Source organism: Salmo trutta, chromosome 7, assembly GCF_901001165.1.
Source record: "Salmo trutta chromosome 7, fSalTru1.1, whole genome shotgun sequence".
Classification (NCBI taxonomy): Eukaryota; Metazoa; Chordata; class Actinopteri; order Salmoniformes; family Salmonidae; genus Salmo; species Salmo trutta.
Genome location: NC_042963.1, coordinates 15,187,999 through 15,201,353, shown reverse-complemented (window position 1 = coordinate 15,201,353; position 13,355 = coordinate 15,187,999). Strand labels below are relative to the sequence as shown.

Here is a 13,355-nt window from a genome sequence, read left to right as displayed (position 1 = left end):
TAAACAGTAGCCTACCAAGAAAGTCATTGGTCACTATCTTCCTCCTCCTGTGCACTGAAACCATGTCCTTCGGTGTCGGAGTTGAATAGCCTCAGAATTGCTTCATCCGATATTGGATCGTTTTCATTGTCGCTCTCGTCACTTTCATCCGGAGGCAAATCCCCTGCTGAGCCCTCTTCAACACGCAGCAGTCCAGCCTTTTGAAACCCGTTGATGATAGTGGATTTTTTGACAATGCTCCACGCTGTCAGGACCCACTGGCAGACTTGACCATAAGTTGCTCTTCGCATGCGGCCCGTTTTAGTGAAGGATTTCTCCCCACTTGTCATCCAAGCCTCCCGCTGTACACGGAGCGCCACCTTAAATGCATGATTTACACTGATGTCGAGAGGCTGCAAATACTTTGTTGTGCCCCCAGGAATCAGGGTGACAAAATGACTACCGTAATCAGAATGATGGGAAGTTTGAGAGCGCTCGATTTAATCTAAACAGTAAACAAAAAAGTTGTTTGACCGTAACCCGTTCGGCAATTTCATTGGTCTAATGAAAGCTTCATGCCGCCAAAAAACTGAGCATGTCACAGAATGTGTTTTTTTGGAGAAAAATAGAAAAATAGAAAAATTGAAAGCGTGAAAAATCCATATATTAGCCGCGTCATTGTTTAAGCCGCAAGGTTCAAAGCCTGGGAAAAAAGTTGTGGCTTATAGTCCGGGATTTACGGTACATCATCTCTGGATCTGTTGGGGTGGTATGCAATTGGAGTGGGTCTAAGGTTTCTGGGATAATGGTGTTGATGTGAGGCCATGACCAGCCTTTCAAAGCACTTCATGGCTACAGACGTGAGTCCTATGGGTCGGTAGTCATTTAGGCAGGTTACCTTAGTGTTCTTGGGCACCGGCATTATGGTGGTCTGCTTAAAACATGTTGATATTACAGACTCAGACAGGGAGAGGTTGAAAATGTCAGTGAAGACACTTGCCAGTTGGTCAGCGCATGCTCGCAGTATACGTCCTGGTAATCCATCTGGCCCCGCGGCCTTGTGAATGTTGACCTGTTTAAAAGTCTTACTCACATCGGCTGCGGAGAGCGTGATCACACAGTCTTCCGGAACAGCTGGTGCTCTCATGCATGTTTCAGTGTTATTTGCCTCAAAGAGAACATAGAAGTAGTTTAGCTCGTCTGGTAGACTTGTGTCACTGGGCAGCTCTCTGCAGTGCTTCCCTTTGTAGTCTGTAATGGTTTGCAAGCCCTGCCACATCCGACGAGCGTCGGGGGTGCTTTGCTTTATTTCCCTCATTAAAATGCAAATCAATTTATAACATTTTGACATGCGTTTTTCTGGATTTTTTTGTTGTTATTCTGTCTCTCACTGTTCAAATAAACAAATAAATAAACCAGCTTCACCTGGAATGCTTTTCCAACAGTCTTGAAGGAGTTCCCACATATGCTGAGAACTTGTTGGCTGCTTTTCTTTCACTCTGCGGTCCAACTTATCTGATTGTGGAGGCCAGGTCATCTGATGCAGCACTCCATCACTCTCCTTCTTGGTCAAATAGCCTTGACACAGCCTCGTGGAGTGTTGGGTCATTGTCCTTTTGAAAAACAAATTATAGTTCCACTAAGCGCAAACCAGATGGGATGGCGTATCCCTGCAGAATGCTGTGGTAGACATGCTGGTTAAGTGTGCCTTGAATTCTAAATAAATCACTGACAGTGTCACCAGCAAAGCACCCCCACACAATCACACCTCCTCCTCCTCCTCTTCGTCTCACAAAGACACAGTGGTTGGAACCAAAAATCTAATCTCAAAAATCTCAAGACTCATCAGACCAAAGGACAGATTTCCACCTCTCTAATGTCCATTTCTTGTGTTTCTTGGCCCAAGTAAATCTCTTCTTATTATTGGTGTCCTTTAGTAGTGGTTTGTTTTTGCAGCAATTATATCATGAAGGCCTGATTCACGCAGTCTACTTCCTTTCCTGTGGCGGTCCTCATGAGAGCCAGTTTCATCATAGTGCTTGATGGTTTTGTGACTGCACTTGAAGAAACGTTCAAAGTTCTTGAAATGTTCCGGATTGACTGACCTTCATCTTTTAAAGTAATGATAGACTGTCGTTTCTCTTTGCTTATTTGAGCTGTTCTTGCCATAATATGGACTTGGTATTTTACCAAATAGGGCTATCTTCTGTTTACCACACCTACCTTGTCACAACACAGCTGATCAGCTCAAATACATTAAGAAGGAAAGAAATTCCCCAAATTAACTTTTAACAAGGCACACCTGTTAATTGAAATGCATTCCAGGTGACTTCCTCATGAAGCTGGATGAGAGAATGCCAAGAGTGTGCAAAGCTGTCATCAAGGCAAACTTTGAAGAATCTCAAATATAAAATATATTTTGATTTGTTTAACACTTTTTTGGTTACCACATGATTCCATATGTGTTATTTCATACTTGTGATGTCTTCACTATTATTCTACAATGTAGAAAATAGTAAAAATAAAGAAAACCCCTGGAATAAGTAGGTGTGTCCAAACTTTTGGCTGGTACTGTATAGATATAAAGTGGAGTGGCGGCAACAATTTAGCAGCAGTGATTATGGATACAAAACATGCTCTTTACATACAGTAGCTGCCTTGAGTTATACTGCAGACTAGTGACACAGACATACCTAGCTAGCGCTTTCAAAATACATTTACACACTGTGCAGATGTCTAAATATATCAGTCCTAATGCTCCTCTCCATGCTATTGTATGGGTGTGATCTCACACCTCAGTTTATAGTCCTCCCACCCCAGGCCATCGCCCCTGACCCTCCCTGGTGTGTTTAATTACTGCATCTCATTCGTCGTGTGCAGGCCAAGGTTCTTTGAGGTATCCGGAAAAGGCAGGGCAACTTGACCCGAGGCGAGTGGAATAACAAATACCCTGTGAGCCACGGCGGTAGAGATCAGAGGCGCTTAAGGCTGTTGTTTATTTTTACTCTCTACCACAAATGTGTGGTTTCCCCCAGCCCCTCTCTCCTGTACCTCAGAGGTATTCAGTAGTATGTAGCTGTAGCTGTTAACCTGCCCACCCAAAACCAAATCTATTGTGTGTGCTGGACAGCTACATTTATATGTAAGTCTGTCACAAAACACTATCGAATGCATAATGAATAGAAGTGTCTTGTTGAATGCCTGAGTTGACATCTGTCTGTGTGTGTGTCAGCAGAATGCTGAGGGTCTGAAGGTGGGTGTGGCAGACCTGATCACCCAGTGGGTGAAGGGGAACCCAGATGGCACAAGCAGGAACTCGCCCCCAAGACCAGCTGTAAGTTTATCTCAGAACAGAGCCATGTACAGTATATATAGGTATACATTTACTGTATATGGCTCTGCATTTCACCAGTCTCCACCTGAGAAATCTTGGTTAACCCAGAACTAAAGTCTTGCATTGCTAATTGGTCAGCTTCTTGATTAAGTTCTGGTTCCATAAGTGTTGAGAGGCGATGAAGAGATGCTAGAACAAGGAATGGAACCAGAACAAGGAGCTCCAACCTCTCTTTCTGTGAGTTACGGACAAGTTTATGGGCCAAATGTACTCTCCCTTCCTGAAAATCGAAAGATGCCAACACCTGCGAAATCATGATTTGTCTAAATAACCTGTGACGAAAAACCCAAGCACCGGAACTAATGCTCCTCATTAGCTATCAGTGCCCATAGTATAAAGAGATCTATGGTACCATGTATGTTTATGTATTCTGCTCACAAGAGATTAACTGTGGAATATACACTACCACAAACGGCTTCCCTGTCACTATTCTCTAGCACTGGCATCCCCTTTACATAGATGGCTTAAGGTTGAACAATGTTGTGCGATGACACACGGGGTGTCTCATCCCTTTTACAGAGACTGAATCCTTTTCATCAAAATACAGCATGAGTGAAACATTTGTGTATCTACTTCCTTTACTTTCCTTCCTCAGTCTTCTTATTTCAACTCTCTTCATGTCCTCCCTTCTCAAGGTAACTGCTCTTTTCGCTTTCATTCCCTATCCTCTCAGTTTCCTTCTGAACTGTTCTACACGCAAGTGTTTGCAGTACAGCTGTGTACAGGCATGCGGAGAATCAGAGAAGCGTGTGTGTGCAGTGAGCTTTATCCAAGGCTGCCCCCTTCTGGGGTGTAATTCTATTGTGGCAGTTCAGAACCAAAGCCAAGAGGATTGCTTGTCTTGCATGGCTCACAAAAGCATTTGATATACAGCTGAGTTTCTGTTTGGTGCTGTTCATTCCCCAGGATGTAAAAGCTGGTGACGTGATGCAGAAAAAGAACATGTGGGAGATCATTGGAGAAACATCCCCTGGGAGATTAGGGGCAAAGGTGAGCACGCTCACTCGCACGTAGACATACACACATTGATACACACATACAGTATTTGAATATTCTGTGACAAACTCAGTGTATTTACTGTGGCAAATGATCTCTGTTCTAAATCAGTCCCTATGCTTTTCAGGGCAATCCATCTGGTAAAAGGTACAAATTTGTGATGACTGCTCATGGCAAATATGTGAAGATTCCTGTTGATGATGATGAATATATGGATGAATACACCAATGGAAAAGCAGGTGAGATGACTGGGTCTATACAATAATCATACACTTTAAAACATTACTGTAATTACCATAAGTAGTCCAATAATAACTCATATTTTCTTAGGCAAAAAACACCTTTTTATTCTGCTGGTCCTGCAGATAAAAACCAACAATTATATCTACAAAATACCAGCTACAATTCAATAATATTGCTTTTATCAAACACCAATAAGGCAATAGCTTTGCCCTTGACCTTGCTCTGCCCATTATCTTCACTACAGAATACATTTTCTCTATTTCATTCTGATGTTCAAGATGAACTTTCTATGTCAAACATAAACCAAAATCAGCCTTTTCCTATTCAAGTTTTTATTTTATTTTCTCTTTTATCAAAAATATATAGAAAATAACATTTACTGTACACTTATACAGATAAACATCAGATTGCAAAACGGTTGAATATCACTCTGTCAATAGGAGACAATGTTCTTAATCTTTTTATATAGTCCATGCATGAAACACAAACGTAAAGCATCAATAACAAGCTGACGAACCTAGAGAACCTTAAGGTCAAATGTCACTCTCAGCTCTTGACTCTTCTGGGTCCCTCGTTTGAAAGCTGCGTATTTGAAAACTCTGTGAAACCTGCTAATTTTTACTTTCACGTTAACCCTGCATTGAAGTCAATGGGAAATTTGTGGATCTCAAATTAGGAATCTGCCCTAAGTACTTACTGTATACATTTTTCTTTGCCTTTATCATCACTTGCCTCCATATCCCACAAGGCCTCCCCCTGACCCCTCATCCATCCATGCCAACAGTAAAACACTTCCTTCATATAGTTGCCTCATCCCCCAGGAGTTAGCAACCCAAGTTCTCAAATAACACTCTCACTGACCTGTACTCCAAAAATGGAAGATGGCAAAGCTGGCATAAGCATATGCAGTCTAATCGAACATTCTAACTTCTAAGAAGCGCCTGAATCTCTAAAGTGTATTTGAAAAACGTACGGAAATAGCACCATTTGGAGAAATATACACTCCTACTACTTTCATCCTCTCCTCCTTTTTTCATCCTTATTTGGTTACATTACTCTGAATCCCCTGGAGTCAAATTTCTTCAGATAACCAAATCCTGCATCAATATACTGTACAGTCCTAAATACATTACACTGCAGTCTCAGGACCACTTTTGAGAAGAAGAAAAAGATGTGAGGAGGTCTGAAAAAGTCATTAATTCTCCTATCATGGTTTAACAGTGGACAGAAAAGAAGCTCTGAGATTTACTTAATCTTTGTACATTTTAATCTCAGGAGATGTCTGAATTCCTTTAAGACAAAAATATATTTTTCCTTATACTCTGATTTTCAAGGTAATATTTTCATACTGTCAGAGAAAGAGACATTCAGACACATCTGTAACGTAGTCAGACAACAGAACAATCAGTGCTCAAGTATAAAGTTCAGACCACATTCTCTAAGAGACTGTCTTAAATATTGTACCCTGTGTCAAGCAGAGAGACTATTACACAGGACCTGTACATTATAACTACTATTTCTACACCTGTACACAAAACATTTAACAGAATTTTTCAAAATGTTCTTCTGTTTCATCTTTACCAGTCCAAAGAGACATGGTTTAAGGACAAGTGAACCCTCTCGCTGTTCTGTTAAAATCTTTTGGTTCCTCGTCTTTATTTTTACGCCCTATGAGACCCATCTCAAACACTGTCGAAATTTTTGTAAGTGGCCTTGATGCAGCCTCTCTTAGCCTTTTGGCATCAAACTTTGGGCTGAAAAGGAGGACAGGCAGACGATGGGCGAAGGATGGAATTTCTTTTGGTGCATCCTTTGGCTGCTCTTTTCTCTCCTCCTCACTTTTGCTAGCTTCAATCACCTGCATAATCTTCTCTTTAGAGGAGAACATATCGAAGAGAAGAGAATCCCACTTCTTTGCTGCCTTGGGAGGATCGTCAGCCGTTACAGCTGCCACCATGTCTTTAAATGACACCTTTTCATCCTTTTTCGCTTCACCTCCCTCCTGCTCATTTCCATTTGCGGTGTCTTTCATAGGATTTGATTCTGGGGAAGTAGGTGGTTCTTCTTCCACCACCATATGCTTCTTGAGCCGTGACCAACCACTAGGTTTAGACTTCATCATGCCCTTTGGCTTTTGGATCACTTTAAGAAGAGGTGCAGCTGCTGGGAAAGAGTCTTTTCCCTCTTCCTTCTCTTTTGAGGGTGTGGTTGGAGCTGATACCGCCTTTTCAGGTTGGGCTTCCTGGTTATCCTTTGGTTTAGCCAGAGACTGAACAGCCACCAAAGGCTTCTCAGGAGCTGAGGTCTTTCCAAGTGGAGAAGAAGTAGTTGGCTTTGTCCCTGCCGGTTTAGACTCAGAGGTTGCTTTGGTGGGCGTTTTAGGGTCTGGTGATTCCTTTAACTCTTTTTGTTGTAACCTGGCTTTAGCTACAGGAGATTCTGTTTTTGAGACAGGAGGTATTGTCTTGCTTGCATCTTTGTTTGCAGCAGAAGGCACAGCGTGTTGGGTTTCTGTGGTGGGTGTCTTGGGTTTTGGGATGACTCCATAAGTTGGGGTTTTAACCTCTGGTTTCTTAGCCTTAGGTGTTGGAGATTTAGCCCATGGTCTTGTGCTGGCCACAGTTTTAACCTTTGGTGTTTCTGGAACAGGAGTTGCCATTTTGCTGGTCACAGCTGTGGATACGCTTGGTTCTGAGACATCTTCAGCTTGTGCAACAACAATGATTGGAAGCAGAAGCTTCACTGCTGGAGTCGTGGATATTATGGCCTCATTTAAAGGGATTTTTTCTGTGGAGGATGCTTCCTGGTTGGACACCATGGGCAAAGGATGTGTTTTTACAAGTAACTCTTGGGTAGGTATTTTAGATGCTTCCAACTCTTGCGTTGTGGTTTTAGATTCCTCTAGAGCTGGGGTCTTCGACCTGGATATGCCGAATGAAGGTGAGAAACGTTGGATTCCACCATGGGCAACATATGTAGCAGGAGTCAACCCATAATATGTATGGGTTGGTTTAGGGGCCACATATGTTGGTGTATTGGGCCTTTGAAATCCTATGGATGATACCCCAGCTGTGGGAGTCTTTGGTCTTTGATAACCTGCTGGTGGTTGTGGTCTTTGATACCCAACTACTGGTGTTGTTGACCTTTGATACCCGATTGTTGGAGTCATAGGTTTAGGCTCTTCATTCGAGGGTGTCTTGGGCATTTGATATCCATATGATGGTGCAGTAGGCTTTGGTGTCTCATTGGTTGGAGTCTTGGACCTTTTATACCCATATGAGGGTTCTGTAGGCTCTAGTGTTTTTTTTGTTGGAGTCTTGGGTCTTTGATAGGAGGGTGCAGTAGGCTTTGGTGTGATAATTGTTGGAGTCTTGGGTCTTTGGTACTCATATGAGGGTGCTGTAGGCTTTAGTGTTTCTTTGGTTGGAGTCTTGGGTCTTTGATATGAGGGTGCTGTAGGAGTTGGTGTGACATTTGTTGGGGTCTTTGGTCTTTGATAGCCTAATGAAGCTGTAGGGGTCTTTGTTCTGGTAGACTCAACTATTGGAGCTTTTTGTCGAGGAGCCTCTGGTTTTGAAGTGTTTTCAGGAGGTGATTTAGCTGTAGGAGTCTCTTTTGATGTCACTTCCCCATTTGGAGTTCTTGCACCATGACAAGTTGATGGTGATTTTGAAGGCTCAGACGTTGGCAGATTTTGAGAACCAGACAAAGATGGATTGGCAGAATTAGAACCAGGTGTTGGTGTTTTAGATCTATGTGCATCTATAGTAATGGGTGAGACAGCAAATAAAAGTGGGTTGGGTCTTGATATTTCAATAACAGGTGTTTTGGCACGGGACACATGATATGAGGGTGTCTTAGGTCGACCTAAATTAGTTCTTGGTGTTAAAAAGTTATGAGTTGGTGTTTTAGCTCTTTTCACTTCAGATGTAGGCGTTGCACTCCTTTGGATTTCAGGTCTGGACGTTAAACCTCTTTTTACCCCAGATGTAGGTGTTGCACTCCTTTTGACTTCTGGTGTCGGTGTTAAACTTCTTTTGATTTCCGATGTCGGCGTTGTACCTTGATTCATTTTAGACGTTGCAACCCTTTTGATTTCTGATGTTGAAGTTAAATTGCTTTTCACTTCAGATGCCGGTGTTGCACTCCTTCTGATTTCAGCTGTTGGTGTTATTACCCTTCTGATGTCTGATGTGGGTGTTCTACTCCGAGGTAATGTGTCTGCAGTAAATGTCTTTCCCGTGTAATCATGCAGGGGGGACTTAGATGCAGTATATACCCGAATTTGACGGACATCAAACATTGGTTTGGGTGCTTTTAGTGTAGCTTCGGTAGCTTTAAACCGTGGACTTGGACTTTTGCGGTGTATTACTACTGGGGCTAGTCGCAGAGTTGATTGTGTGGCAGCAGAAGTGATTGTGACAAGAACAACTGGAGCAGGGACTGGAGGAGCAATTTGAGCAGCAGCTGTCACTTCAGGCACAGAGGAAGTTGGCACAGGCGTTGTGGGTGCCACTGCATGCAAGACTGGCCCTGGAATGGGTGATGGGGCTGTTGGAGTAAATGTGTAGAGTGGGGCCACATGCGGGGGGAAGGTGGGGGCTGGCGCAGCATATGGCTTTGGGGAGAACCTTGTTGTTCCACCAAAAGTGGCTCCTTGTTGCGGGTAAGGGGATGGCACATGCCGATAGGATGGCCTGACAGCGAATCTGGGGTGCTGTGTGTAGAAGGGTGCCTCTGGGGTTTTAGGAGGGGTTGAGTGGTCACTGTGCTCCAAGTCAGGGCTTGCTTCATTCACAGGGGAGAGGTTTGAGCGGAAAGGGACCGGTGTCTTTGCCGTTTCAGGGGCAGCTTTTTTCTTGATTTTTTTCTCAGTTTTCTTGAGTAATTTCTGGAGTCTAACATTTTCCTTGCCAGGCTTGGGCAGTAGAGCTGGAGGGTACTGCTGGGACAGCAGGCCTGGTTCAGTGACATTGCTATAACTGGCAGCCATGAGCAGTTTAACCCCCTGAAAGAAATATAAGACAGTGTGAGGAATATTTCTTTGGTTATCAATGATACGGTATTATGTTAGAAGAAAAGGGGCAGTTTACAATCAGTTCAACCCTCCTTAGAGATGCTCTCCACCCTCAAGTCCAACATCTCCTTAGAGCTGCTCTCCACCCCCAAATTCAACGTCTCCTTAGAGCTGCTCTCCACCCCTAAATTCAACATCCCCTTAGAGCTGCTCTCCACCCCCATCTCGGTCCATGGTATACACACAAAAAGGTGCTAAATAGAACCATATAGGGTTCTTCATTTTGCGTAGGGTTCTACCTAGAACCCTCTGTGAAGGGTTCTTCCTAGAACCTTTTATATATGGTTCTATGAAGAACCCTTTTATTATCTTAAGTTTCTTCCTAAAACCGTCTATGAAGTGTTCTACCAAGAACCCTTATCTTCTTCCTATAACCCTCTGAACGGTTCGACCAGCCTTATTAGTATTTACAATACATAACACATACCATAATGCCTTTCTTTGAGGGCCACAGTGGTGGTGTTATAAAACAATTATTTGCAGAAAAAATGTTGGGGCCTTACTGCTGTTAGCCTATACAAACACATTGAATAACAGATAGTCCCCCCCAAAAAAATCTAAAGGAAGTTTGTTCTGAAGTGTCTGTGCTTTATGTGAGCGATATACAGTGCCTTGCAAAGGGTATTCACCCCCCTTGGCGGTTTTCCTATTTTGTTGCATTACAACCTGTAATTTAAATAGATTTTTATTTGGATTTCATGTAATGGACATACACAAAATAGTCCAAATTGGTGAAGTGAAATGAAAAATATTACTTGTTTAAAAAAATTCTAACCCCCCCCCCTGAAAAGTAGTGCATGCATGTGTATTCATCCTCTTTGCTATAAAGCCCCTAAATAAGATGTAGTGCATCCAATTACCTTCAGAAGTCACATAATTTATTAAATAAAGTCCACTTGTGTGCAATCAAATTGTCACATGATCTGTCAGATGATCTCAGTATATATACACCCGTTCTGAAAGGCCCTGCAACACCACTAAGCAAGGGGCACTACCAAACAAGCGGCACCATGAAGACCAAGGAGCTCGACAGGGACAAAGTTGTGGAGAAGTACAGATCAGGGTTGGGTTCTAAAAAAATATCAGAAACTTTGAACATCCCTCGGAGCACCATTAAATCCATTATTAAAAAATGGAAAGAATATGGCACCACAACAAACCTGCCAAGAGAGGGCCGCCCACCAAAACTCACAGACCAGGCAAGGAGGGCATTAATCAGAGAGTCAACAAAGAGACCGCAGATAACCCTGAAGGAGCTGCAAAGCTCCACAGCAGAGATTGGAGTACCTGTCCATAGGACCACTTTATGCCGTACACTCCACAGAGCTGGGCTTTACAGAAGAGTGGCCAGAAAAAAAGCCATTGCTTAAAGAAAGAATAAGGAAACACGTTTGGTGTTCGCCAAAAGACATGTGGGAGACTCCCCAAACATATGGACGAAGGTACTCTGGTCAGAGACTAAAATTGAGCTTTTTGGCCATCAAGAAAAACACTATGTCTGGCACAAACCCAACACCTCTCATCACCCCAAAAATACCATCCCCACAGTGAAGCATGGTGGTGGCAGTGGGGATGCTTTTCATTGGCAGGGACTGGAAAACTGGTCAGAATTGAAGGAATGATGGATGGCGCTAAATACAGGGAAATTCTTGCGGGAAACCTGTTTCAGTCTTCCAGAGTTTTGAGACTGGGACGGTGGTTCACCTTCCAGCAGGACAATGATCCTAAGCATACTGCTAAAGCAACACTTGAGTGGTTTAAGGGGAAACATTTAAATTTTTGGAATGGCCTAGTCAAAGCCCAGACCTCAATCCAATTGAGAATCTGTGGTATGACTTATAGATTGCTGTACACCAGCAGGAACCCATCCAACTTGAAGGAGTTGGAGCAGTTTTGCCTTGAAGAATGGGCAAAGATACCAGTGGCTAGATGTGCCAAGCTTATAGAGACAAATCCCAAGAGACTTGCAGCTGTAATTGCTTCAAAAGGTGGCTCTACAAAGTATTGACTTTGGGGGGGTTAATAGTTATGCACGCTCAAGTTTTCTGTTTTGTTTCACAATTTTTTTTTATTTTACATCTTCAAAATGGAAGGCATGTGCAAATCAAATGATAAAACCCCCCAAAATTATATTTTAATTCCAAGTTTTAAGTCAACGAAATAGGAGAAATGCCAAGGGGGGTGAATACTTTCGCATGGCACTGTAAGAAAGATCAGGAAACATTTGTTAAACATTTTTAACATGTTTTTAACCCCCTATTTTTGGCACTAAACACCCAACATGTACATGTTTGTGAGAGTCTCACCTTTGCACATAGTAGTGTGTCTCCCATACTGTTCAGATGCTACAGACAGAAGTTGGCAGATCAACTGTACCAACTTCAGACAAGTCCCAAGACGCTTGTGGGCAAAATGGAGTCATAGAGCAAAACGGAGAACACCATCATGTTCCATAGAGTCGTCATAATATACTGAACAAAAATATAAACGCAATATGTAAAGTGTTGGTCCCATGTTTCATGAGCTGAAATAAAAGATCCCAGAAATGTTCCATACACACAAAAATATTATTTGTAATTTTTTTGGGGCACAAATGAGTTTACATTCCTGTTAGTGAGATTTTCTCCTTTGCCAAGATAATCCATCCATCTGACAGTTGTGGCATATCAAGAAACTGATTAAACAGCATGATCATTACACAGGTGCACCTTGTGCTGGGGACAATAAAAGGCCACTCTAAAATGTGCAGTTTTGTCACACAACACAATGCCACAGATGTCTCAAGTTTTAAGGAAGCGTGCAATTGGCATGCTGACTGCAGGAATGTCCACCAGAGCTGTTGGCAGAGATTTTAATGTTAATTTCTCTACTATAAGCCGCCTCTAACGTTGTTTTAGAGAATTTGGCTGTACATCCAACCGGCCTTAAGCAGATCACGTGTAACCATGCCAGCCCAGGACTTCCACATCCGGCTTCTTCCCCTGCAGGATTGTCTGAGACCAGACAACTGTCTGTAATAAATCCCTTTTGTGGGGAAAAACTAATTCTGATTGGCTGGGCCTGGCTCCCCTGTGGGTGGGCCTAGCTCCCAAGTGGGTGGGCCTATGCCCTCCCAGGCCCACCCATGGCTGCGCCCCTGCACAGTCATATGAAATCCATAGATTAGGGCCTAATGAATTTATTTGATTTCCTGAACTGAACTCTAACTCGGTAAAATTGTTGAAATTATTGCATGTTGCGTTTATATTTTTGTTCAGTATAGTTTGTATGCCAAACCGTTTGGACACTACAGACGATTTTGTCTCATGGTCTGACAAAACACCACTCTAGCTTTCACCTTTCACCGCAGATGCAGAAGTGCGACATAGTCGGATGCGGTGGATTGAGATATCTCTTGCTTAAACTGACTGCTTTTTATGGGGATTTTTGTATTATGCTAATTAGATTTCCACGGTTGCGGACATCGACCAGAGTTGTTTTTAATCACTTGCAACCTGCTTTTGGAATGACTGCCAAGGTAGGGAAAATGTATATATGAGACTACCTAAACCATCTAAACTGGAACAACCATCTCAGTAACGAGTGCATTAACTCCTGCTACTAACAGATTGGATTAGTTTAGAAAAATCTATGTTATTTATCTTTATGTAGCATAAGATCAGTCAA

At 42.7% G+C, this 13,355-nt stretch overlaps 2 protein-coding genes across 7 annotated transcripts in view; one reads left to right on the top strand and one right to left on the bottom strand.

The window, feature by feature from the left end:
* Window positions 1-13,355, bottom strand: part of prr33 (proline rich 33) — a 37,387-nt gene that overhangs the window by 16,690 nt on the left and 7,342 nt on the right. For 2 of the 4 annotated variants that reach the window (XM_029758117.1, XM_029758116.1), the window contains one exon: window positions 4,691-9,620. The exons of 1 other annotated variant lie outside the window; for it this stretch is intronic. In XM_029758117.1, coding sequence (XP_029613977.1) covers window positions 6,213-9,605 — 3,393 coding nt within the window. In that variant the 5' untranslated portion in view covers window positions 9,606-9,620 and the 3' untranslated portion in view covers window positions 4,691-6,212. Of the gene's footprint in view, window positions 1-4,690; window positions 9,621-11,995; window positions 12,091-13,355 lie in introns of those variants that run through there. One more of the 4 variants, XM_029758115.1, reaches the window with a different exon arrangement.
* LOC115197006 (non-muscle caldesmon) overlaps window positions 1-13,355 on the top strand; it is a 76,703-nt gene that overhangs the window by 59,837 nt on the left and 3,511 nt on the right. For all 3 annotated transcript variants that reach the window (XM_029758120.1, XM_029758118.1, XM_029758119.1), the window contains 3 exons: window positions 3,215-3,313; window positions 4,280-4,363; window positions 4,497-4,608. In XM_029758120.1, coding sequence (XP_029613980.1) covers window positions 3,215-3,313; window positions 4,280-4,363; window positions 4,497-4,608 — 295 coding nt within the window. The remainder of the gene's footprint in view (window positions 1-3,214; window positions 3,314-4,279; window positions 4,364-4,496; window positions 4,609-13,355) is intronic.